The sequence below is a fragment of the Onychomys torridus genome, chromosome 10 (genome assembly GCF_903995425.1).
Source record: "Onychomys torridus chromosome 10, mOncTor1.1, whole genome shotgun sequence".
Lineage (NCBI taxonomy): Eukaryota > Metazoa > Chordata > Mammalia > Rodentia > Cricetidae > Onychomys > Onychomys torridus.
The window spans coordinates 47,452,235-47,480,153 of record NC_050452.1 but is presented as its reverse complement, the minus strand read 5'-3'; the positions used below and the strand labels follow the sequence as shown (position 1 = coordinate 47,480,153).

At 35.7% G+C, this 27,919-nt stretch overlaps 1 protein-coding gene across 2 annotated transcripts in view; it reads right to left on the bottom strand.

Moving 5' to 3' along the window:
• Arap2 (ArfGAP with RhoGAP domain, ankyrin repeat and PH domain 2) overlaps positions 1-27,919 on the bottom strand; it is a 159,368-nt gene that overhangs the window by 20,947 nt on the left and 110,502 nt on the right. The window contains exons 22-27 of one of the 2 annotated variants that reach the window (XM_036201451.1): positions 27,364-27,511; positions 24,336-24,404; positions 21,928-22,002; positions 18,953-19,070; positions 12,417-12,545; positions 1,434-1,561 (exon numbers count right to left, since the gene is read on the bottom strand). In XM_036201451.1, coding sequence (XP_036057344.1) covers positions 1,434-1,561; positions 12,417-12,545; positions 18,953-19,070; positions 21,928-22,002; positions 24,336-24,404; positions 27,364-27,511 — 667 coding nt within the window. The remainder of the gene's footprint in view (positions 1-1,433; positions 1,562-12,416; positions 12,546-18,952; positions 19,071-21,927; positions 22,003-24,335; positions 24,405-27,363; positions 27,512-27,919) is intronic. The other variant, XM_036201452.1, reaches the window with a different exon arrangement.

Genomic DNA, 27,919 nt, shown 5'->3' with positions numbered 1-27,919 from the left:
CAGGAAGTCTATGGCTGTTTTTCTCCCCAAGCCAAGCCGACCCTTTCTCAGTTCTTTCATCTTAGAGTGAACACAATGGTTTGCCATATGGTTCTATATTGATTGCTGTGCTTCTTTTGTTCATCTGTGTTATGACATCTACTAGAAATCTCGTAAGTAGTATTCTATCTATGAATATACTATTCTCCCATTTATGGGCACATCTGTGAATGAAGCTGCCAATAAACATTCATTTACAAGTGGTTGGGGGGTTATAATTGGCAGGTGAATGAATAACTATTTTGAAACTCTTAAAGAGTCCTACATAATACTGAGGTTTTACCTTTCGACTAACTGTTTATTATACCCCCAGTTACTCTACATCTTTCTCCAAACTGGAGATGTAACTCCTGATTTTCATCAAAACAACTGGTTTGTAAAATGGTGTAATAATGATGACTAATGATGTTGAACACTTGGTTTAGTGGCTCATGAGACATCTCTATAGCTTCCTTCATGTAGTATCTGCTCAATCCTATCCTCAAATATCTACTGGGATGTCTTTCCTGTTGATATGGAATGGCTTATAATATCCTGGATGAATCTTTTTTGTTTGAGACATAGATATTTTGAATATATTTGTTCATTCTACAACTTACCTAATGCTATTCTTTGGGGTATCTTTATAAGCACACTGTTATGATGATATATATTTATAAGTGTTTCACATTTCAAATAAATGCCATACATACTCTTGTTTAAACATTAATGTGATTGCTCTAAAGGAATCACATTATAATCATCACATTTATAAGAGAGGCAGGGATGTTAAGTTGCTTATTCAATCAGTAACTCTTAGCAGAGATGAGATGTTCTGATGTCAAATTCAGCATTTTATAGCTACATCATTTATCTAACTCTGCTTTCATAATATCTAGTTCTCCGTGCTACTTCACATTTCTTTAATAAATTCAAAACTTACAGGGAATAGAGGCTAATAAATATGATATGGTGTTGAATTTATTCAAATGTATAGGGAAGATGTTAACATTCATTATAGAATCTGAGTTTTGTCTTTCTTACACTCCTCTTCATTAAATCTGCATTAGCTCTCAAAAGCCTCTTTTTCCTTTTAAATATAATACACTCTCTCTTAATTCTACTATGCATGATGCTGATTTATACGATAGTTTATGTTAACACACTTAAAGTCTCTTCAGTGATGAAATAATTTTCTTCCAACAACATCAAAACCTGAGGTCCACAGAAAAGCCACAGGAAGTTCTAAACTAAGTTTTGAATGTTTTGGTATTACTTCTCAGAGGCTGAAGAAAATCATCCCTTTACTTCAGGCATTGCTTTGAAGAGAGATGGCCAGGACCAGTGTCAGACAAAGACATAAATATCTACACAAAACAATAATGTGCACGCTCAAATCCCACTTATCCAATTACCTTTGGGTCCTTGTAAAGAAAGAGATGTCCGTCTCGTAAAACAACATATCGGTCTTGAAACTTATTTCCTGATAGTATTTTAGATGGCTCTTCTTTGAGTTTTAAGGCACCTTCTTTGATATTTTTCTCTGTAAGACAGAACAGACTTCTGGAAATTGGGTCCATTTCCACGTATTGGGGACACAATAAAAACCATTTGTATTTTCACTCTTTAAAGACTTATTTTTATTTATTTGTGTACACGTGCCTATGCATGCATGTGTCTGTTTGAATGTATGGCATATGAGTATGGGTGCCATGGAAGGCCAGTAGTGGTCATTGGAGTCCCTAGAGCAGAAGTCACAGATGGCTGCCAGCTGCCTACTGTGGGCGCTGGGAACTGAAATCCAAGTGCTCTTAACCACAGAATCATCTCTCTAGTCTCATATATTTTAAAATCTTAACCATTTTATTCAAAAAGAGGGAAAATGTCATTTCTTTTTAAAATTTACTTTTATTGACATTGGGGACATGGAACATACGTGGAGGTCAGAGGAAAACTTTCAGAGTCAGTTCTCTCCTTCTTTGTGTGCGTTCTAGAGATCAAACTTGGACCCTTAGGTTTAGTGACGAGAGTTTAAGTTCATGGGCCATTGTGGTAGCCTCAAGATCATATTTCTAAATGTCGGCTGCATGCTGAAATAGTTATATTTTGAATACACGATGTTAAATAAAATATACTAACACAATAGTGAAAAGAAACCCACCCAATCATATTTTTTTCTTTTCATGTGGCCTCTCTAGACTAGGTCTGTGATCCTTAGATTCCTTCATAGCATAATGATACTTGATGCTAATCACTTATTCCCAGGCACTAAAGTTTCTAATGATACATAGAATATCAGGGTCATCACACCCCTCACTGGATAATCATTCAATTTTCAGTGGATTCTGTTTACCTACTCAGAAGTTGGATTTCACAGCTAATGTGACCAAGGATATCAATACGAGGCATGATGCTCTGTAAATCTCTAAGTATAGAAAGTGTTACATGAAGGAGGAACAGGGAAAAGGGACTTGGAAAGAAAGAAGTATTATCTACATATCTACTTTCAACTGGGAAAGCAACTCTTTCACAGAATTACTCTAATGGAGGAAATTGTTTAGCGGTAAACTTGGGGAAATCATCTAACTCACCTTTGTTAATGTAATAGGTCTGAAGAGACAAAGCACTCTCCAAGACACTAAGTCTCCAGAGAATGATCCAGATCGTACACTAACAGGTACTACTTCATTTAGTATCGGTTTTCCTCTAATCAAATCTCAACACCTGATTACCTTCACTGCCACTCAAGCATGGCTTAGTGAAATTTGTAGCTTAGTGAAATTTGTTTGGTTAGCACTTCAGATAAGAAAACAAATGCTTTCCGCTAATTCTATTGAGCTACTACATTACAATTAGAAAAACACTTTTTTTCCCCCAACATAGGATTTTTATTGACTATTTGGGAATTTCACATCATGCATCCTGATCACATGCACTTCCCAGTCCTCCCAAATCTGATCTCCACTCTTATGAACCTCCTCCTACCCTGAAAAAAAAAAACAACAACAAAAAAAAACAGAAGAAAAAGAAAACAAACAAACAAACAAACATAAAACCAAGTCTAATTTGTGTTATCTATGTACTCACTCACTAGAGCATGATCAAACTCCCAGTAGCCAGCCCCTTAAAGAAAACTGAGTCATTCCCCACCTGCACCCCTACCAGAAGCCCTTAATCATGGACAGCTATAGTTCAGCATCCTTATCACAATTTTTAAGAGTTCTCTTTGATAGTTTCCTTTCTAGGCTGTTATTTTTTGGGGGGGTAGTTTGGGAGGGGGGTGAGAATCACATGTATAAAAGCAGAGGCAGAACTTCTGCTCTGAAGGCAGAATTGCTCACTGCTGTAGAAACAAGCAAAACAAATGTGTGTATATGTGTGTAACAAAATAGAGCAGATGATATACTCAAGTAGAACAGATATATCATGAAACTAAACATGTACTCAAACATAAGACTTACAAAACCATTTGATTCATGGTTTTATATAAAAATATGAATCCCTAACTAGTGCTCCCTAAAACTAATAAAATAGGTTCTGTATGGTGTGGCATCAGGCATAAGGAGAAAGCAATTCTGATGCTATCCGTGCCTGAGAACCCACTGTCTCACCCACTCTTGATTTCAGAGCTATATGGGTTAAAGAGAGGCTAGAAGCTGGGCTGGGTCAGGAGAAGTCTTGACCTAAAATGCTTGCTCCTCCATTTATCAGCATGTTCCCTGATGGAGTTAAATATTGTCTTCATGCTCAGTTTCTCCATGGATTAAGTCTAGAAACTATTAGTGATGGACTCTCAAACTCAGTAGGAGGAACAAATGAAATGTTACATGCAATAATACCATTCTCAAATACAAATGGAGAAAGGGAGAGGGGGAGAATAGGTCTGACCATTCACAGTTAGTAAATGCAGTGTCTAGGACACACAGACTCATACATATGTCCCTATAAGTGGCAAATGAAGTCATTTGTTACAATGTGTAGTTAAGAAAATAAACTGATATACCCCCAACTTCACTGGTCTATTCATTTGTGGGCAGATTAATAAAACCAGTATATACCTTTGTTCTTGTTGAAAAAGACCATTTCCTCATGCCAGGACATAATTTGAAAAAAAAAAAAATCCCTTGCTGAAGCTTTTCAAGCCCAATAAATGTTGAAAGACATAAACAAGCAGCACCTATGAGTGATCCCTACCTGAAAATAACCTTTGGCCAAGTCATTTGGCTAACATTTGCAGGCAATGTCCCAAACACCTTCTAAATTCAAACTTACTAATTTTTTCCTTGGTTGAACCTAAGTTGCACTGTACATGTGCATTTCTTATAATGTGGAGAAATTAGAATTGGTGATCTATTCCAGTTATTGTGTGGCATTCCTTCAAAGTGTATTTTACTAAAACAGTTCTACAAGTGAAGAGAAATTAACCTGGGTGTAGTAACTAACTAAATGTAATCTCTCTCTCCCCTCCCTTCATTTTTTTTTTCCATTAAGCTATGAAGACTTACTTATCTCTAAAAAAGAGAAAAGGGTTTTTTTCTTATTCCTATAGTGAATAATAAAAATTAAAAGTAACATATATAAATATTTTTATATTCCATAAAGATAAGCTATCTCTTAGGATTGCATCACATTTGAACTATTTTGAAACAAGGGCTCACTCTTCTCGCCAGTTCTGAAGCCTTTGGCACTTCTGCATAAGTCTTAAAGACCTGTGACAGCAGGAAAATGCTGCCATGCCTAGACTCTATTCTCCTAACTGTTAACTGCTTAGCAATGGTATCATTCTATAATGACATTATGTATAAATAACTAAATTATAAATAAAATAGTACTATAATATAACTGGTTAGGCTATTTGTACCAGAGAGATTTTTCCAATTTATACTAGAAGTTATAACTGCAGAAAGCCAATAATTACTGTTCTATGCTGTGTTTATTACAGAATCACAATGAACTGTTTCCAAAATATACCTAGCATGGTAAGAAATGCACTTTTAATATTAAATCAGGGTATAGTTTTCAACACACTCTTAATAAACATAAAGGTATAAATAATCCTTTAGCATTTTGAAAGTGTTATATATTGTACTTTCTGTAAGTCTCAAGCTCCTTTCTAAATGGAAACAGAGGAGGAGTGAATGGGGAGGAGCAGAAGGGAGGCAGGGGGAGGGAACAGGAGGAGAGGAGGAAGGAAAAACTGCAGTTGGGATGTAAAATAAATGAAAAACCTTAATTAATATAAAAAGAAAGTGGATATAATGTTATCAAATTCATAAATGAGAAAGGCTTACTATTGTTCTCTGACAAGTTAAAACAAATAAACCTACAATTAGAATTTAGATTTCATAACATCTAACATAGAACTCTATTTTCTATACTGAGACAAGAATAAGAAAAGGGGAATGACATTTTCCTCACTAGAAGATATTCCTTGTTAGAGTAGATGTCAATGGTGATACAGTGAGACTATTTTATGTGCTTGAAAGCACTACATAAGCATTTGGACCCACTACAGTCATTCGATGCACTCTGTATTTATAGTTCTATATTAAATAGGTTTTGACATTTATATTTTTCTTCCCTCTGGGTAAAGATGATGCTTAACAATCCTTTAAATTTCCTGTTATAGCTTCCTGCATGAAACAGAAAGCTAATCAAACTTACCAATTGGTTTCATCCCTATAGAATTAGTCTATCAGAAAATATCTGGACACTCACATTCTACAGTGACTCCCAAGGACCATTATTATACATCTTCAAGACAATACTTCCTCTGGAAGTGGACTAGGTCAAATCTTCAAACTTGAGTACATATGTAGATTCAGCAAGACTCCATGGACAGTGGAATACAAATAATTTCAACTATATTATGATTCATACTCCTAATTTTGCTTTGATTTGCTTAAGTTTACTAACAGTAAAGTTTTTAAGCGTTCAAATGTGAATTTTCCAATACTTCTTGTACTTGGACTGATTAGTATTAAGATGAATTCAAACTAAAGCATCTGCCATATACAGCAATATAAATCAACAAACACACAGATCTGCAGTTGAGCTACATGCTACATGTTTAAAGTACTTCTTCTCTATTCATATCATTAAGATTTGATTCTATGAGTAAAATTTTATTGGGGCAATTTAAAATAATTTTTATTAAAATATGATTCAGCAATATAAAATTATTTACTCTGGAAGCTTACAGAAGGATAAATTTAAAATTTACCTGTGATACAGATGTAGAAACTTAGTACAAATGAAATAGAATAAAAGATAGTCTTAGAATAGTAGCTATTATAAAGTCTAAATAGCAACTTAAATGACATTCGTTTTCTTTATCTCAGTGTTTCAACTTTTAACACACAGGGGAGAAATGAAATCTAAGGACTATTTTTCTTTCTTTTCAAGTGAATTAACTCATAACAACAATGCCCAAGATACTAAATGATTCTCAGAAATGAAATACTGTTTCTGAACAAACACATGCTGAGTTTTATGTAATGATAAGAACTACTTATTCCATGTATAAAAGTAAACCACATTCTTTCATTTCTTTAAATGAATGAGCAGTAATTAAATGCTGCATGATTCTAAAATCTATTCCTACTTATGCTATCTACATTTTACATGGTTTGGGTAAAATAGGACAGCTGAGGAAATTAAAATCCTTATAACAGAGCAAATATTGTACAATAGGGTCTAAACGTAGGAAGTGATGGAAGCATGATTTCAAAAAGATTTGTATGCTTATTCCATATGAGAAAAAAGCTGCTATCAAATCAATAAAATGCAAAGCAAATGCATACATACATCTAGTAATGAATGAACGCTACAGAGGAGATAGACAGTGACAACAAAATCAGTCAAATACTTAGGGAAGAGGAGACAGTCAGCAAAGGGTGCTGTAGCTGGAGTTTTTCTGGTCCTGCCTAGCTCACAGTCAGGACAAATCTCTCTTACTTGCCAGCCCACAGCCACTCAGACCCAACCAAGTAAACACACAGAGATTATATGCTTACAAACTGTATGGCCACAGCAGGCTTCTTGTTGCCTACTTCTTATATCTTAAATTAACCCATTTCTATTAGTTTATAAGTTGCCACATGGCTTCCTGGCTTACTGGTTGGTACCTTTCATCTCACTTGTCATGGCAGCAGCTGGCAGTGTCTCCCTGCCTCAGCCTTCCTGTTCCTAGAATTCTCTTCTCTGCTTGTCCCGCCTATACTTCCTGCTTGGCAACTGGCCAATTAGTGTTTTGTTTATTAACCAATCAGATCAACACATTTAACATCCAGAGCATCCCACAGCAGGGTGCTTTAGTGCAACTCCTTAAAATTGCTATAGATTGAAGCCAGAATCTCACACGTGCTAAGCATGTACTGTGGCAACTTTATTTTAATGAGATGTTAAAAGAGTAGTTATCTGTTACTTAGAGAAAAATGTGGTTACACCTAATTCATCTTGTTCTTAAAGCACTGATATCTGCTTGGTCATTAGAATTTTTAAAATACTAGGAGTGGGAAAAAAAGATTTTTAATATCATTCCTTTACAGCTTTTTAAGAATGATTTCTTCTTAAATGAAAGTTTTCTATTAATAAATTATTAGTGAAATCACATCAGCTATGCTTATACTTTTTATAGACAATTTATAGGGTGTGATAGATATCACAAATGGAACAATAATTCTAGAATAGGCTGCCACTCTGACTAAAAATGCATTTGCTAGCAGACACAAATGAGACAGAATACCTAACACATCCAAAATCTACCACAATATATATAAGAAATTAAGAAAGTTAAGATTACAGAAAAACATACTCAGTGTTGAAAATCATTATTTAAGACACTGACATTTTTGTGTATGACTTTTAGCATCTTAAAAACAATCACATCAAAAAGTATACAGATAAAAATGCCATAGATGACATAAGAAAATTATATGTATATAAATTCTCTATACTATTTACCACTATGATATGTGCTTTCTGGAGAGGCATAGATGCTGCCATCATAAACTAAATTGTACAGCTTGGTTCCTTATAAGTCACCGAGTCATACTTTAGGAACTATAATTAGTATCCTCAACTATATTTCTCTATACATTTATTTCTCACCTTCCACATGATCTCAATCAGGAGCTGGAGTTTCAGTGCGGCATTCAAATATATATGATAGCTAATTTAAAAAGACAATCTTGACTTGTAATACATGTAAAAATAACTATAACAAAATAGCCTATTTTGCTTTTACAGTCTGAATATCAAACTCTTCTAAAACATTAATGGAAAATTTATGGAATTAAAGAGTTAAAGTTTTTAAACGAGTTATAGTTCCTATTTGGGGCCAGAAATAACAACCACTACTACTAGAAAATGCTTCAATCAAAACATTTACTTTTCTAGGGTCTCACTCACTTTGTGGGATATATATTAATTCCTGGAAGAATGAGCTACACACAGTATAATCATGGACAGCTACAAACACATGGATGAATAGACTAGGGACAGTACAGAAGTAGAGACCTGTTTTGTGGCATCCATCCTTATGAGTATGGGAAATAAAAGACTGACACCAAAGTTTGCTAACATTGTACTGTGAAAGAATATTTCAGCCAATTGTCTGGAAAATTATGAATTAATGAAAACTTATCTACTGAGGTAAAAGTTAATAATTGAACTGTCACCTGTATTGGCTGGCAGTGGGGAAATCATTTTCCTCAATGTAGTGACACTGGGTGTATGAGCCACTCCAGGACAGGCCTCATGTTCAAGAGTAGATGACCAACATATAATGTACACCGCAGTATGTGTGTGTGTGTGTGTGTGTGTGTGTGTGTGTGTGTGTGTGTGTGCGCGCGCGCGCGCGCGCTTTTATTTGGTCACAGTTTAGTGTAGGTTTTGAGGGGAGTGGTGGTGGTGTTTTGTTTTCTTGGTTTAGGAGGGTTATTGTTGTATTGAGATTTCTTTGTTTTTTTGAGAGAGAAGTTAAAGTTGGGTGCATAGAGAAGGGGAAAGAATCTGAAAGACTTGGGGGAGGATAAGAATAAGATCAAAAATATTTAAATTAAAAAAATTGTTTTAAATGATAAAAAAAATGCCACCTCAGGATTGCTTTCTTTTCTCTGCTTGAGTTTTGAAATGATTGCAGGGGATGCAAACCTTTACACAACCACTGACTCAAACATCAGGAGGAAACTGTGGAATATCTGGGGCACTAAGTTAATACCCACTTTGTTACCAGTGCTATAAGAGCAGATCAAAACACGAAGAATTTCTCCCCTTTCTCTCAAGTAAGTCTGTACCTTCCTGTTTTGTTTTTCACAATTGAACAACCGTTAAAGGTATTCCCATTTGGGTGACCCATCCCTATGTGCTCAAAAGCTTGCTTCCTATCATAATATTTTATGTTTCAATGCCTTGTATTTTTTAACCACACTGTCATGACACAAGAGTCAATCAACAGCTAAGATATTGCATGTAGGTGTAAATTTTAAATGTTTATAATTAGACAACATTAGAAGAATATTATCTCTGAAGGACAACACTGGATATAAAAGAAAAGTTATTTCTATGTAAAACACAAAGTGATCAGGTACGTGCCATGATATTGAAAGGAGATGGTCATAAGGAAAATACTTATTATTTGATATTTATATTTGGACGGAACTGAAAATAGAATGCATGGCCTTACAAATACCTGTGTTTCATGCTAAAGCTAACCCAAGCATTTTCTAACATATTTTCTTTACTTCACATTTAAGAAGAATGATATACAAACAGCTAAAAGATACTCCAGAGAGGGTCTAAATCGGCACCCCTGCCATTTGATTTAGAAAATCAACTCTACACACAGTCCTGCTCTGTGCTTTTCAGATACATTAGCAGAACCTGGCATCTAAATATTAGGAACTTCCCCATGTTGTGATGCTCACAAAGATCTATAGATATACCCACATGTTCCTAGGGAGCATGCCCTCCTCTAGTTTAGAACAATGGTCTATGCCATGGGTGCCTGGTGTGTTTACATGAACAGATGTGAGAAGAATGTCATTAAATGGAACATGGGGCTAGTAAAGAGATTTAAAGAAAGATGGAGATTGTGGAAGGCCAAGTTTCTATACTAAAAATAGTATGTATTTGTTTGTCTAGATGATTGAAAACAAAAAATGTATTTGATAAAAATAATTTGAGATAGTATAAAATATAAAAGACAGTACTATGAAATTAGAAACTATCATATTAAATTTTGGAGAAATTAAGAACTAACTCACTGATGAGCAAGGATGGGGTTACAATCCAAATGAGAACATCCACAATATTTTACAGCTCTTCCATCACCACCCCTTATAATTTTAATTTTTAAAATGATTAAAGAACAGAACAATTTATTTCCCAAAACTAGCATTTACTAACTGTGGAATGTGAGAAAAATTACTTTCTCTAATTTTCACCTGTAAAATAAATTAATATAGAAATTGACAAGGACTTCTAAAAAACGTTGTTGTTGTTGTTGTTGTTGTTGTTGTTGTTGTTGTTGTCCAGGGCCTTGTGCTTGCTAGGCAATTGCTCTATCACTGAGCTAAATCTCCAACCCCCTAAAAAACTTTTTTTTTAAGCCCTAGAGCTGAACCTAGTACTATTATGATGTTAAATGGACACAGGAACAAATGTCACTTAAGTTCTTATCTTTATGCCCATAGAATAGTGCATTTCTTAACCCTCATCAGAGAAGCTTCTTTTTGCAATAAAGCCCATCAACGCAGAGATCCAACAGAGAATAAGAACCCGGTAGGGTGCAACTCTACATAAGAGTTTCATGTTACATTCCCTACTCTCAGGGATCAGGGATCAGTGGTAGACAGGAGCAGAAAGAAAATAAGTGGATGTCAGCAGCAAAACGTTTAATGGACATGACAACGTATTTGCACACATGGGCTCACAATGGCTGGGACAGAATATTTGCACAAGATCAAACCAGACAAAATCCCATTATGGGTGAGGGAGGAGTTCATCAAGTAGCTATTGGCAAGTCATGACTGCTGGCAGAGGAGAGCCGGTTTTCTTCAGTGATGCAGGCACTGAGAGGCTCCTATGATTTAATAAATGGTTGTACGTCTGTATACATACAGACAGGCACTAAATGGACTTGAGAGAGACAGAGGCAGAGACAGAGAGACAGAGAGAAACAGAGACAGAGAGAGAGTCAGATAGATGGAAAGCATAGAAAGCTAGGAGCGAAAATCACTGTCTTAATTTTCAATTTCTATGAAGAGACACCATGATCAAGGCAGCTATAAAAGACAGCACATAACTGGGGGCTTGCTTACAGTTTCAAAGGGCTAGTCCATCATCATTATGGCAGGGAGTATGGTGTCAGACAGGCAGGCATGTTGATGGAGAAGTATATTTGAGTTACATTCTGTATATACATTCTACATATGCAGCAGGCAGAGAGAGTCTTGGCCTGACATGGGCTTTTGAAACCTCAAAGCCTACTAGCAGTGACACACCTCCTCCAAGGCTACTCAACTTAATCCTTTCCAACAGTTCATCATCTGGGACCAAGCATTCAAAAAAAAAAATTCTCACTCAAACTACCATAAGTGGTAAATGAGAAAGGGGAGAAGTTGAAGGAAATGAAATGGTAGATGGACTTGAGTCAAACATACTCATACTCCAATGATAAATAAAATAATTTTAGAAGTTTAAATGACATATGGTATCTCTAGTGCCTGGTTAATTGTATAAAAATAATAAGTAATAATGGTTAATAATGGTTATTATTGGCATTCCTTATCAAAGTAACACACAACTTTATATTAACAGACCTTAATGCTCAGCTCTGAAGATTGCTTTACGGGTAAGCCCAGATGAAATGTTCTAAATTGTCAGTGGATGACAACACAAGATGAAGCTTCTGACTTCTCCTGTGTTGAGAGACCGTGTTCTATGGTTTGCTAAGCTACCTGACTTCTTGTTGAACGTTGTAGTGTTTTTCCAGTCCTTCCAGTTAAATGTTGTGTCCTTGCATTTGCACCTATTTTATTTCTAAACATCATCAAAAGAACAGTGAGATTTATACTACACACTCAGTCTCAGAGGCTAGATGTTGGTGGTTGTCAATGGTCAGAAATGAATGTCAACCTAATTAAAGAAGACACCATAAAATGAAAAGTAGAACATACTTATGTACAAACTACCCCTAGAAACACAATCCATTACTTCCAGAGCATGAATGTGTACCATCAGATGAGCCAGCTATTACCACAGTGAAACACACTAAACTTCTGTATTTTTCTATCCCCGTTTCCCTATTTTCAGACACCACTGGTGTCTTAATAACTACTCTTCAGGTACTTGAACTTTTAACCACCTCTGCAATGTGAAGGAAGCATGCCTACCTCTGCAGTGTTTAATTGTGTCAATGGTTAAGAATCTCTTCACCACAAGGTAAGCAGAACCGGGTTCGGCTAATGAACTCCACTGAAGCACCTGCTCCAACACATTCTCTGTGTAGTGAAGAGGACGCTCTGCAAACACAAACCGAAGTTAAACTGAACCAAATGGAGAAATGTGTTTAATGACTACAGGTTTTAAAACATCCTATGGAAAGATACGTATGTGAGGCATAAACATTTTTCATTAAACAGCAATAATGCTAGAATTCCAAGCAAGAGACCCAAATACAGACAGGCAACACACCCAGTCAAAATTATTATATAAAGTAATCTATCCAACTATTGTTTCAAAATTTAGATGTGCTCCCTTTAAGATAAAATCTCATTTACAACAATGACCATGTATCTTAGTCTGTTTTTAATTTAGATAACATTCCTATTAGCATATGCAATTAAATAACTTTAAGAGGACAAGCAGATTAATCTTCTCCAATAATAATAGGCACAAATTAATCCTTTGTTTATCTCAATAAGATTACAATCTTATAATTTCCAATCAATAATAGTGAATAATTTATAGATGGTATTCTCATAGCAAATCAATATCAAATCACAAAATATGGTTGCAGAGAATCTTTGAAAATAAGTATAGTACATTTCTTATTCTACTTTAGAATATGAAATATATAAATCTTATAGCAATATTATAAATTAGTCTATATTAGAAGCCTATAAGTGAGGAATTAAATGATGTCTGAAGCAAATCTCCTTGATGACTCTTAATCCATATAAGTATTAATGCTAACAACTAATGAAGAAGAGAATGCCAAGGGTACCTACCTCTGTGTGACTCCTCCTACTGAAACTGATGATAGAATCATGAGCACACTATGCAATAAAGACATCAACCCCTCTTCTGCTATGACTACATTATTTAAGTAGAGAGCAGTCATCAGTAAACTAAGGTCCCCCAAAGAGCAATTAATATTTTGGCTTCCTATCCATACATGAAAATGATTTCTTCCTTCTGTGCCCATTAAAGCATGCCTACTTATTATCATAATGGCTATTAACTATGTAACATAAAGATATACATGCACACAGCACAATGCTGACTACATAGTAGATTCGCAATAACTATCCCAGGACTGAATCCATTGTGAGTTTATTTCATAATCCACAAATTAACAGAAAATATTTATCAGATAAACAAAACATTTGTCTTTGTAAAACCAGAAAAAAAGATAGAAAAGTGAAGATTGCATTAGATTAATTTTGCTTTTTACAAATATTTTAGGAAAAATTGGACAAAGGTCTAAATTGCTCATAATTTGTCTATGTCATAATTCAATTACTAAATAAAGAGAGAGACTTACAAGTAAATCCTCATGTAGTTGAAAATAGATACATCCAAATATAAAACTAATTATAATAAGTACTCTGTTTACAAAACTGTTGATTCAACCACATGCAGGCTGATAGTACTGATCCCACTAGAAGTTGTCAATTTCCAGAATAACCACTGTGCAGCCAGTGTATATATCATGTACAATATATCAGTTATTGCTTACATCCTCCCAACTGCACTCTTCAAGTATGTAATAGAATATTATTTTAAGGTATGTTACTTTTTCTTATGTTGCATTTGTTTAGCTCTATGAAGCTGTGTTACTAAGCCTCTGTAAAATACCTGATGGTCTAATAACGAACTGGCTAATAGCAAGGCAAGAGAGTATAAATAGAAGGAGAAAATTGGGAGAAGAGAGCTAAGATCTGGAGAAGGAGGAGGACTCCAGGGGCCAGCCACCCAGCTGCACAACCAGCTGGCCATGAAGTAAATAAAAGTGAGATTTATGGAAGTAAGAGAACAGGAAAAGCCCAGAGGCAAAAGGTAGATGGAATAAGATAAGGAAAGCTGTCTGGACACTAAGCCAAGCTAAAGCCAGGTATTCATAAGTAATAATAAGCCTCTGTGTGTGCTTATTTGGGAGCTGGGTGGAGGGTCCCCCAAAAAAGACCAAAGACCAACCAACAACATCAGAATCCATTATTAACCTTCTTACTTTATATGTAAAATGACTTTTCACAGAACTTCCTCCTTTTTCCTAGTCATCTAAGGAGTTAAGGCAAGAACCAGAGATTTGAATCCTAAACCCCCTGCACTTTAAATCCTGATATTTTAAGTTCAATCTTAAGGTTGATTTTCATCAATTATGAAATCTCCCATGATGGTTTCTCACATCTAATTTTTGGGTGGGAAGAGGGAATAAAGATGTTTTTGAGTCCAAAATAATGCAATACAAGCCAAAAGAAAAAGTTTGCCTTCTTCCTTTCAGAAGGAAGAGCAAAAGAAATAACAGCAGTAGTTTCAACATTACATCCAAGTAAAATGATGATTAAGCAGTAGGCATAACAAGGCAGGCATAACACAGTTACTAGAGTAGGGGATGAGCCATGGAATAGAATTGGTAATGAGATTTCCAATTTTCAGAAGACTTATACTAAAGAGGGTTACTAGTGCATTCAATTTTAAGCAGATTCCATATTGATGGAACTGTGTTCTCACTATACTGAAATGTGTTACAGCAGACACATAGGCTTGTTAATGGGTAGATAATTAATTCTTGTCACAAAATTTAAGTGTATTTTTTCTGATCAGAATCACTGTATGAAATAATTGAGGAAGAGGATGGATAACCTTGCAAATTCAATTTTCTAGATAAAAACAGAGTTGTAAATGAAGAGATAAATATTACAGATCGTCAAACACTACAATTGTAAAATGACACAAATTTCCAATTTAAGAAAATTGGATGAAAAGCATCAAAAATGGATTGAGATATCAAACACTGTTAAAATATAAATGTTACAAATGCATGTAACTTATAATTGCAGCCTTATGTCATGGCAGATTACATAGGATAGGGCATGTATTATGTGGAAGCAGGTCATTATCCAGAAACAGCACTTCATAATGTCTACTTCCTGCATAGTGACAAAAATTCAGTGTAAAGAGAGAACAGGTAAGGAAGGAAGTTCTCTAGCTTCATTAAAAATGTCATCAACTGTTTAAAATCATGTGCAAAGAATGAACCTACCTCATCTACTTGGTTCAATAGGAAAGCTAGTGAATTTTCATTGGAAATAACAGCTGCTCTCATTAAATACCTGCCATTGGTAGCACAGGTTTCCACATGATGATGGCATTTCCACTTCTAATTCTTTGACCAAACTTGGGAATGCAAAAGCCTCTCTTCATCTCAACCTGTGTTTTATTAGCATTTTACATATAGGTGAGGCAAAAACTTAAAATCATAGTAATAAAACCACATAGATCTTCCACACCATAGTATTTAAAAGGGAAAAGGAAATATTTTGCTATCATATTGCTGCACAGGAAACATTTGCTTCGTAAAACCAAAATCCTCAGTGAAGTCTACTTTAATGAGGCTCCTCAAACAGATAATTCTTTGAGAATTGCAAGACATACAGAGAGGGTAAGATCAGTTTGTGGTTAAGTACTAAAATCACAGCACTGTTTAAAACAGAGCAATTGCTGATGGAGACAAAACAAAAACAAACAAACAAACAAACCTCTCTGGTACAATTTAGGATCTGAATGATCTCCAAAGTTCATATGTTGCAGATATGGTCAGGGCCTATGGTGCTCTGAGGGTATAGTGGAACCTGTGTCCAGTGTTCTGTAAGGGAAGGATGCTAGCTCATTGGGGCATGTTCTTGAAGGAGAGATTGAGACCTAGACTGTATCTCTTTGCTTCCTCGTTATCAAGTGACAAGCAACTTTTTCCTGCTTCACACTCCCCACTGGGATGTTTTACCTCACACAGGACCACAGGTCAACAAAGCACATACTGAAACATCTGAGTGGTGAGACAAAAGAACTGTCTTCTCCATTTATATGGTTTATCACAGACATTTGTTACAATGCCAGAAAGCTGATGAATAGAAATTCAGCAGGGAAAAAAAATGGATCATAGGCATGATCACAGCTCATCCATGAGTCAGAAGCCTGTGGAGTTGATTTGTGGGGGGAATTTGGAAATGTCTGGAAAAAGATAATAGAGACCTATCATGGAATAAACAGAAATTAACAGGCATTTTTTGATCTCTATCACACAAGACCAGAAATATATATTAAAATGTCGATAATATAGATTAAGGTTGTAAGTTCAGGATAGAAATGAGGACTCCATTGATAACAGCAACAGGGAGTATTAATATTTCATCCTAGCAAAGAAGTTGTGCATACTTTATCCATGACTAGAAATGTCATGGAAGGTCAAAATGATGGAATAATCAGAGAATGAGGAAGCGATGAAAAGATGCTTTTAACAATGGAACAATACAACCCTGTTTGTGACTTATCTGGTTAATTTTGGCAATAGTGTCAATAGACATCTTTTATCCAAAAACATAATGAGGATGGGAATCAAAACGATTTCTTTAAAAAAAAAAAGGAATCTAGATGTAGTAAAATATTATTTTAAGATGTGCTACTTTTGTTTATGTTGCATTTGTTTAACTCTGTGAAGCTGTGTTACTGTGCCTGTGTAAAACACTTGATGGTCTAATAAAGAACTGGCCAATAGCAAGGCAGGAGGAAGGATAGGTGGGGCTGGCAGGCAGAGAATATACATAGAAGGAGAAAATTGGAAGATCTATGTTGTAGCTGTCAGAAAAGGATGAGGATCCTAGGGGCTAGCCACCCAGCTGCCTAGCAAGCCATGAAGTAAGACTAAGATTTACAGAAGAGAGAGAACAGGAAAAGCCCAGAGAAGAAAGCTAGTCAGGATAATTTAAGATAAAGAAAGCTGGCTAGAAACTAAGCCAAGCTAAGGCCAGTATTCATAATTAATAATAAGCCTCCATGTGTGGTTTATATGTGAGCTGGGTGGCAGCCCCCCCCCCCAAAAAAAATAGACCAAAGACCAACCAGCAACATATAGATCACATGGTTATATATTATGCTTTGTTTAATCAAGATTTTAAATTTAAATTTTAAAATTAAGGCTATTATTTTTTAATGCACAGTGTTGGAAAATAAAGGCAAAACCAAATTAAACCAAAGATGTATTATCTACTGCCCCCACAGTAGCCAGATAGTGTGAGCATCAATGCAGAGACTCTCTAGGTCTAGACTTTAAAGGAAATGATCAGGGGGCTGATGGTGGGCTGAGGTAGACAAAACAAAGATACACATGAAAACGGCCATCTCCCAATGCTAGTCAAGCACAAAGAATATGTAAAAATAGGATAATGAAAGGAAATTCATAACAACAAACACAATTTGTAACAACTGACAGAAGAGAAAGAAAGTATACATTTGATGGAACAACTGAAGAACCAAGAAGAACATGGGAGCAACACTGAAAATAGATGGGATATCACCACAGGAAAAAGGAAAGGTCATTAGCAATCGATGGCACAGAATGTCAGCTAGAATGAAGCTGAAAGCAGGTCTGCTGAGTCTCATAGTTGGGGGTCACAAGAGTCACTGGCCAGAGCAGTTCTGTCCAGTGGGGATAGAGTCTAAGGAAGGGAGATACTGAGAACTGACACCCAAACACCAGGGAATGCAGTATCTTGACATGACATATTGACAATATCATATTGTAAGTCAAATTTAATTTATAAGGAATTTTGTGTGAAAAAAATCAGATGGCTGAAAAATATCAAGATGGGGTGATGAAGGAGTGCTTACTAATCCCCTTTCATTTTAATGCTGACCTTAATATTCCAAACAATGCACCCTGGGGTAGTTCAACATTGAATTTTAATTTTTATCTTGAGCTTGTGGGTGGTGGCAAGGTTTTCATTTTGGCAGTTTGACAGCTGTACTTGAAAGGGTCCCAAGACCTTAGTAGGTATCAGCTAGACAGATGGTCAAGGTACAATGAAATTCTGCATCTTATTTTTTCTACTAGAGGTCTTTAAAACCAAATGGTGTCATTAGAATGTTAAGCTTATTCAGCACTTTGCAACCAGGGAGTCAAGGCATTTGAAATGGTCTCTTGACCTTTCAGCTTATTTGGGAGAAAAGATGACGAAGTGATACATTGATGATAGAAAAGAGTGAAACAGTCGAAAAAGAGGTTTCTGCTAGAGCTAAAAATTTTGACTTGGAGTGAACAATAATCCATTAAATATGTATCCTTTGTCCTTGCTAAATGTAGACCTTACAGAGAGAAGGTGCTGGGGAAGTGACATTTAGGATATTGTTATTAATCAAATTGCTTGTCCTTATGAACAAAAGCATTCTTTGATAAGGCCCCAACAAAGATAGCTAAGGCTTTATACTGATTAATGTAATTAATGGAAGAATGAATTATTCTGATGAGCAACATCATAGGATGTCAACCTCAAGTGGTGATAACATATGTCAACAGGCACCGAGGTGGAAAGGAATTCATAATGAGATACGAATCTTTAGGAAAACAGCAAATGTTAGTAATGGCTTGTCACGAAGTGTACTTCCTTCTGTAAGGCATTTAAGAATCTCTAGTATGAAAGCCACTCACCTAGCTCTTCATTTTCAATGACTTCAAATGTAGCCCAAATATCACCTTTAGTAGGAACAATGTTTTTTATTGCTAATATATCATTAGTTAGCTCTTCAGCTTCCATTACAGGAGATATCTGTAAGAGAAGGAATATGTCTTCAAAGATGTTCAACACAGTAGTCTTGTGCTACAGAAATCAGGTTCCCCATCTGATGATTCTCCAAGAACATAGAAAAGGCCACAGTGATTTTTTTTTCTCCACAAAACACATTGTAATATCAAGTCAAAGACATTGTAATATAGAAACATTCGGGAGAATTATTTTCTTTTAGTAAGCAGCTAGGCCACTCAAACAAGATATACATAAGTCTCTCTCTCAAATAAACACACACACACACACACACACACACACACACACACACACACACACATAAACGATTTTACACATACACAAACACCTCATCAGATAAGTCTGATAATTTTTTCATAGGAAAACTATTTATTTTTCTTTCTATAATCAAGAGGTAGAATTACTTGTTTTTTTTTTTTCAGCCTGAACCCTAAATAATATGAAGATGATTAAATAGTATCTGCCCTGCCAAGAAACCCAGGGGTTTTAGTGTCTGTGGTGTTCACTGCAATGCCAAGTGACAGATGGTGGCATACCAACATACAGAGTACATTCAAGCTAGTATTTCAGGATTCAGTAGAATCTGCATTGCCAGCCTGGGGCACAGATCCACAAGCATCTCATGGTCAGAGGCCACTGTATGAGCATACCACCTTTTCAGGGACTCTAAGATTTCTGGGGTCTTGCCAATCTTGACTATATATTATTTAAAAAAATAACAGGGTTTGCTTTAGTTAGAATTTACTGAAAATGTTAAGCAGCAGACATTAATATTTAGAACATTGCAACTATAACTTAGTTTGGATGAATATCCGAACTTAAAAATTTCTTAGCTTTGCTCATAAGTCCATAGTGTGTGTGTGTGTGTGTGTGTGTGTGTGTGTGTGTGTGTGTGTGTGTACCGTTATAGGTAACTCACTTATTCTATCTTCATGAAATTCGGGGTTACTTTATGAAACATATTAATTACACAATGAAGCATATTTCTTTTCTATTTAGAGGTTCACAAAGAATTGTCAACTTCCATTGGATCTCAGCATCCAGTAAAAGTGGAGAGCATGTAGCAATGGAAATAGCAGGTGAATAATTCCATGATGCTTCAAATCTGCATTGCTCTAAAATATTTTTTAAATTTAATTTTATTATGTTATGGGTTTGGATGCTTTTCCTGCATGTTTGCTTTCATATCACTTGAATGTCTGATTCCTTCTGAGGTAAGAAGAGAGTTTTCAGATTCCCCAGAACTGGAGTTACAGATGGTGTGAGTCACCATGTGGGTTCTGGGTATCAAACTAGGATCTTAAAGAACAGTCACTTCTCCTAACTGATGAGCCATTTCTTCAGCCTTGAAAAGATTTTCTTAAAGAAATACAGCCCTTTCTTAAAGGACTAAAAATGAGTGAGAAATGAATTATGTGACATAAACAGCAGGAAGTGCCTTGAACTCCACACTCAGGAAAGCATTAATTTATAGAATGCAAACAGCAATGTAATGAATATCAGGTTTAGGTTAAGCTGATCCAAGTCTACACTGTGCCCTTAATGTCTTTTAATTCCCATTTTCCATTCCCCAAACTTGGTATACCATATGCCTCCAGGGCTTGAGGTCAAAATCAAGAGTATAAATACAGCAATGTGGTTTTTCACTCAAAGTTATATGCAAATGGTACAGATTATTTGATTATTGATGTGTAGTTAGTTACTGCTGTTCTACTTTTTGAGATTGTTTGGAATTACATAGTTTTTTTTATTATAAGACAGTAAGGAAATATGAGAACTTTGCACAAGTACAATAATTAATACAACTTCAATAGAAAGACAAAATTAAAACATGCTTTTAAAGAGTATACATTATATATATTCTTATAATATATATGGAGAGTTAAATCATGTATTCTATCTCTTCTAGCATTAAACAATAAACTTTTGCTGAGTGATTTAGTCTATAATTTAATTTGTAATAGTTTTTAATACCCATTATTATGACAGTCACACATTCAGCATAAGAACTATGATGTGACTAATGAAGAGAAAATGCCTCCCATGAGATCTGATCATAGATTCTATGATCATGTTCCAGCTCCATGTCCTGAATGCAAGGCAGTTAATGACATATAGTCACAATACATAACCACTGGCATTACCTAAGTTAGTAGTTCCAGTATATTTAACATCTTAGATTTTAAAAGAGATAATAAAGTGAATTTTTGTTACACAGAAGAATGTACACTCTTTACAGAGGAAAAATCATCTTGGCAAGAAAGCACATGGAAAAGCACTGCTCCTGTCCCTAAAGAAGAAATAATGTCATGGATGACAATACTATGAAAAATATCTATTTTTAGTTTAGCTCAAAGAAAAGGAGGAGATACCTCATATTTAAGTTTAAATGTTGGAGTATGGGAAATGAGACTGGGCATCAATAATACTAAAATAAATACTTATTAAACAGCAATTTGGAAAATAATTTGCTATGTGTTTACATACTTTTAGATTAATGAGTCATTCTATCAATAATACTATATAATACAGTAATTTTGCCTCATTTTACAGTTAAGAAAATGAAGACTAAATCAGGGTAAATAATTTGCTTCATGATAAAATTTTAGAAAGGGCAGAAGCAAGTACTTGAGCTCAGTTTATTTTCTGGCATGTATAGAAAAATCTTAACTAATGCACAGATGATGCTCTCTTCCAAATAATTAAAATACCAAATTCCTAGAGGATACTGCTAGGAAAGATCAATCTTGTCAGTCGCTGAACTAAAGAGAACCTAAAAATTAAGATATGCCAGAAAATTTGTCAGTGAACACCAGCTTGTAGGATTCCAACAGAACCCTTTATATTGTTCCTCAGGACTCACCCGAATTATAATACTACAGTCAGGTTCCTTCCTTTCTACAAATACTTCAATTAACAAGTCTCCAGCCTGGGACACCTAGAAAAGGGCAGATGTGAAGATAGCACATGTAAAATTACAAAATCACAGACACAGAACCTAAGAGAGTTACAAAATGCTTGTCATACTTCTCCAAAATGAACAGCAGTGAAATTGGCTCAGTTCCTCTGTTCACCATTCTTAGGTACTTATTTTAAAATGTATTTGATTACAGACAGGAGTTTTTAGTTTAGACTCTAAACAAGTGATATAGCTATCAACAACATTCACAGTATGAGATTTTATGCCATGGTGAAGGCCTTCGTAGCTTCAAATACTGAAGCAATGACTCTAGGAAGGATATAGGCTGCATTTAACAACAAACATCTTGGAGCCACAGAATATGCAAAGCTCTTAATCCATGTGGACATCATCATAAAAGACAATGGTGAATTTTCATGCAGCTCACACATTCAAAACACCAAAATGGTGAGGTACGTTATCTCAAAGCTGCACTGAAATTATAAACAGGGAAAGTAATTTAGCAATAAAAGTAAAAGTAAAATAATAGAACAAGCAAGATAAGCCTTAGTTTTTATTATTCTCACAGAAGCATTTAAGAATACTTATTTGGGTCGTTACATGCCCAAACAGAGACTAAGTGAAAAGTTAGAACTAAAAAGGAAAAGGACAAGACAGCACAGTGTATACCAACAGAATAAAATAAAGCTAAATAATCAAATCAATATAAAAAAATGTATATAGACCTTTTTTCAGAATGCCATTGTATAACCACTGAAAACATCTATCATAAATAATTTAAAAATATTCTGAGAAATAATCATTCTGATGTTAAATTTTCCTTAGCATAAAAATCTAAAATCTAATGAGTAAGAAAGATTAAAATGTACTGAGAAAGATTAAAATGTACTTTGAAGGAATACTCTACTTATTTTGTCACTATATGCATAGAAAAGCTTATTTCCAATTTTTCTTTCTCAGTTTTGATTCTACATAAAATTTCAAGGGAAAAGGAAACAGCTGACATTTTTGCTTTTCAGTGTTTGTACAAACATCATAGCAAGAAAAAAATATTTTAAAAATTAAACAGACAAACACACAGAATACACAGAGTGGACGAACCAGTCGCTAAGTACTTAAGTAGTTAAGTAGCTAGGAATCAAAATCTGAGGAAGACGGAAGCATTCAGAAAAGAGCTCCAAAGCAGGGCTTAAAATAGACTGAAGCAAGACTCAAGCAGAAATAACCATTTTCCACATTATTCTTGTCTTTCTCAATTAACTTATTTTGCATATGGTTGTTTTACTTATGGCAATACCAAGACATCTAAGTTTTTTTCTTTGTTGTAAAGTACAAGCAGATACTTGGGAACTAACAATATAGATTAGAATGTCAAAGATTTCCTTTCAGGCTCAAAATCCTTCATTTCAGGACTGATTTACATCCACACCAAGTAAGCATTACAAGCACTGATAACAAGCCAGATTATTTTTAGTTTAGTGTTATACCTAACTCCTCTGGAAGTTTCATTAATTACTTTCAGCCAAAATAGAGGGAATCATTTGTTAAGTAATTAATATCACAGTATTAGTTTGAAGGGAATCTAAGCATGTGCTCATCTGGTTCATGTAGAATGATAGCTGAAATGATTCCTTTAATTAGAAGCAGACGTTTCAGGACTGAAGCAAACTTTGGGTCTTACTAATAAGCAGGAATTTGCCTCATTATCTGTGTAATTATGAACAGAGTACATTTGACCCATTTCTATTATTTACAGTGAAAACCTGAATCCATTATCATTCCTAGTTACCAGAAGATGATTAATGATCAACCTGAAGACGTTCCAGTGAATTCATCAAACAAGGTAAGGTACCCAGAAAAAAGCCTGGTGCATCCTGAACACACAAATCCAAAGTAATCTAACTAGGAAAACAAGACAGGATTTAGAAAAGCAGACTTAGGACAAAGGTTAGTATGCATTGCACAGGTCACCTTAGAAACGGTCTCATCTGAGAGCATGGCAGAGCAGAAGCATGTGAGAAATAATGTATATTCCCCTAATCATAAGGGAGAAAACCATTGTGCTGTAGGATTTTGTAATTTAGTCTAGTATTACTTTGGCTTTAAATGCTTCTTTTGAAAGCCACTGGCATAGTCAATAGTGTTTTGTTTTTAGTCAATATTAACCATTGCTTCCTCAATATCTAAGGTTATATTAATACATTCTGTATGTATGCATCCGGTTTCAGACTTGCCCCAGTCTTCCCTCAGTCTCTTTGACTTTGCTTTGCATAGGAACTTGAATACACACCACAAATGTATTTACGAGCGTTTTGTTTTCAAGTCTTTAGAGACTAACTCTTACTACTCACTTGAGTGTCTTTCCACTTGGTTATAAAGCTATTTTCTATGTCCATTTGTTTGACTTGGTCTTCTTTAACCTGTTTAAAATATAATTTGGGATATTCTAATAATGTAGAGTACATGGAGCGAGGGTGCTCTTTCTCACCTAGCTCCTCAGGAATGTAAATAAACAACAAACTGCAAAAGGACCAGCATGGCCATCATTATCATCATCTTGATCACATGAGCCCCACAATTTGGGCAACATGAAGCCAACTGGGCAGAGCCTCATAGGGCTCAGAACATGCTTTGATGATGTCCCGTCAGACTGCAGAGTTTATTCATGGAAAACCATAGAGATGTACAGGCACAGGTTCCCATGGACAGTTTCTGAAATTGCTTGCAGGTGAGAAACAAGACTCATCACTCAAACATAAATATTCCTTAAGGGCTTATTAAACTTTCAATAAAAACTTAAGTTCAACAACACTATGAAGGTAACCATTTAGCTTTATTAACATAATAAAGAGAGCATGTAAAGCCACATTTATTTTTGTTTATCTCAGATCATTTCAAAGAAGCTGCTGTTGATCAAAAAACAAAAACAATAGACAAACAGCAAGAAATGAAGAAGAGACTAAAGAGCAATGAAAAGGCAATTCTGGTATGAACTCTCCTAGAAATTACAGTACAAACTGTTATATTAGTAAAAGCCGTTCGTCTTTCAGTAATAAGGAAAACTGTCTCACTTCTGGGCATATACCCCAAGGACACTCCTCCCTACCACACTGACACATGCACAACTATGCTCATAGAAGCTTTATTCATAATAGTCAGAAACTGGAAACAACCTAGATGCCTCTCAATTGAAATTTGGATAAAATGTGATACGTTTACCCAATGGAGTATTACTCAGCTGTTAAAAAAAGATATGAAATTTGCAGGCGAATGGATGGTACAAACATGTTATGTACTCATTTATAAATGTCTATTGGCTGTAATGTATAATCATGTTATAATCCACAGACCCAGAAAGGCTAGGTAACAAGGAGGGCTCAAGGGGGGTGCATGAATCTCCCTGGGAAGGGGAAATAGAAGAGTTTTCATGGGTGGATTGGGGGCAGATGGGGATGGAAACAGAAGGGTTCAGGTGTCAGGGCAGATAGAAAAGGAGAGAGTACTGAGAGTGACAACCAGAATTGGGGGGGGTATCTTGGGGGCGATATAGAAATCTAGTGCAATGGAAACTCCCTAAATTATATGACAGTGCCCCCAGAAAGATGCCTAGTAATGGGGGAATATTGAGCCTGAACCTTGCCTGAATAGACAAGGGTTCCAGGGAGGGACTGGGATACCAAGCCAGCCACAAAACCTTCAACCTACAGTTTGTCCGGCCTGCAGGGTGTGTTGGGGTAAAAGTGGCACAGAAATGGTTGGAGAGGCTAACCACTGACTGGTCCAACTTGAGACCCATGGCTACTATTGCCTGAAGGGCCAGAAACCAGGGGCCAGATAGCCCAGAGGCCTAGGATAAAACCAAACATGACTGGTGGGGGAAATGTCAATGAAATGATTTCTCATGATATTCTGCTGTATCAGTGGACTGGAACCTAGCATAGTTGTCATCAGAGAGGCTTCATCCAGCAACTGATAAGGCAGATGCAGAGACCCACAGCGAAATATTAGACAGAACTCAGGAGATTCTACAGAAGAGGGGGGGAAGAATTATAGGAGCCAGAGGGGTTCAGGATGCCACAAGACTATGGCTCAGAAAATCAACTATCCAGAGCTCATAGGCATTCATAGAGACTGAAGTGACAATCAGGGAACCTGTATGGATCTGACCTAGGTCCTCTGCATATATGCAACGGTTGTGGAGCTTGTTCTTGTGGGTCTCCCACAAGGGAGTAGGGCTGTGTTTGGCTCTTCTGCCTATGCTTCGGATCCTTTTCCTCCTACTGGATTGCCTAATCCAGCATGGATATAAGGGTATGTGCCTAGACTTATTGTATCTTGTTCTGCCATGTTCGGTTCACAGCCATGGGAAGCCTGCTCTTTTCTGAATGGAAATAGAGGAAGGGTGGGTCTGGAGGAGAGGAGGGAGGGGAAACTGTGGTAAGGATGTAATATTGAGAGAAGAATAAATTAATTAAAAATAATAGCAAAAATATAAAATTCTTAAGATTATTAAGTGGCCACTCCAAGTCATCTGGTTTCATCTGGCACATGTGTACCCACAGAATACAAGAAAGTATCATTTGAGAAAGCTCTGAACCACTCTAGACCAAAGAGGGGATATGAGTGTTATTTATACAAAGGAACGGACTCTTACCTTCCATTACTAAATTACTAAAGCCTATCTTTATTTCCCATATTTTATCTTCCTTAAACTATAAAAACATTCCTATTCTAGTAGTTTACTTTAAAGAAAAATAAGAGGGGCTGGGGACTTAGCTCAGTGGTAGAGCGCTTGCCTAGCAAGCGCAAGGCCCTGGGTTCAATCCTCAGCTCAAAATAAATAAACAAACAAACAAACAAATAAGAATACTCACTGCAGAGAACCACAAACTGAAAAGTGAAATAATACAAGTGATAACTCAGTAAAAGCCATAAGATAATGCGTCATAATTGTCATCCAATTGAAGAACATTAAAAAGAAAGAAAGAAAAAAGAAAAAAAACACAACAGTGATTTCAATAGCAGCATTTAACAGGCTTTTGTTGATCACTGAATTTGTTAAACTCATAACTTCACACCTCTCAGTAGACATACTTAATGCATATACACAGTGAAAAGAAAACACACACACAAGCCCTGTAAATAGTATGCTGTCCAACAGACAACAGATGGTGAAAATATTTAAAAGCTGCTACATTTAAATAAATGGTTACTGTTTTAAAATTCAATTCTATCTAAAACCTTCAAACCAAACTATCCTTCTTGGTCCCTATTTTTAAATATTCACAAGGACCTGAGTAACATCCTGAAATAGGCACCATGTTCAGCAAGCTGTGATGACTAACCCATTGTAACAAAGGGAGGGTTTAGAATTCTTACCTCAAATATTTCAACGTAATTATTAATTAGATCTTCAATTACATTGACTTCTTCGCTAGTTTGTCCCTTAGTTTGAAATAAGCAGGATGAAAAGACCAGTGCCAAGTTATGGGCATTCATGTGATTGATTTCTGAGCATTTCTGAACCCTGTTATGGGAAAGTATATCTCATTATGACATACTTGTATTCAAGAACTCCATAGAAATATAACCTAAATTCCTCATTTATCATTTTAAAACACATATACACACACATACACACACAGTATGAAGCTCTTTGAAATAAAAGGTGCTTGGTGGGGATTAGAAGACATTTACAGTCTAGTTAAGAACAGAAACAAAATTACTGTTAAAAGGAGCAGTGCCTGGTGCTCAGAGACTGACTGTATACAGTTGTAACCAATGAACGACCCATGCCCAGAGCACAAAAATGTGTCAGTCCAAAAATGTGTCAGTCCCAGTTTGAAAAGAGGTATGCGGCTGCATCATAAATGAGAGAAGAGGAAGGGCAGGAAGGCAAGGTAATACAGGCTCTACAGGGCCTTGCTGGACTTGT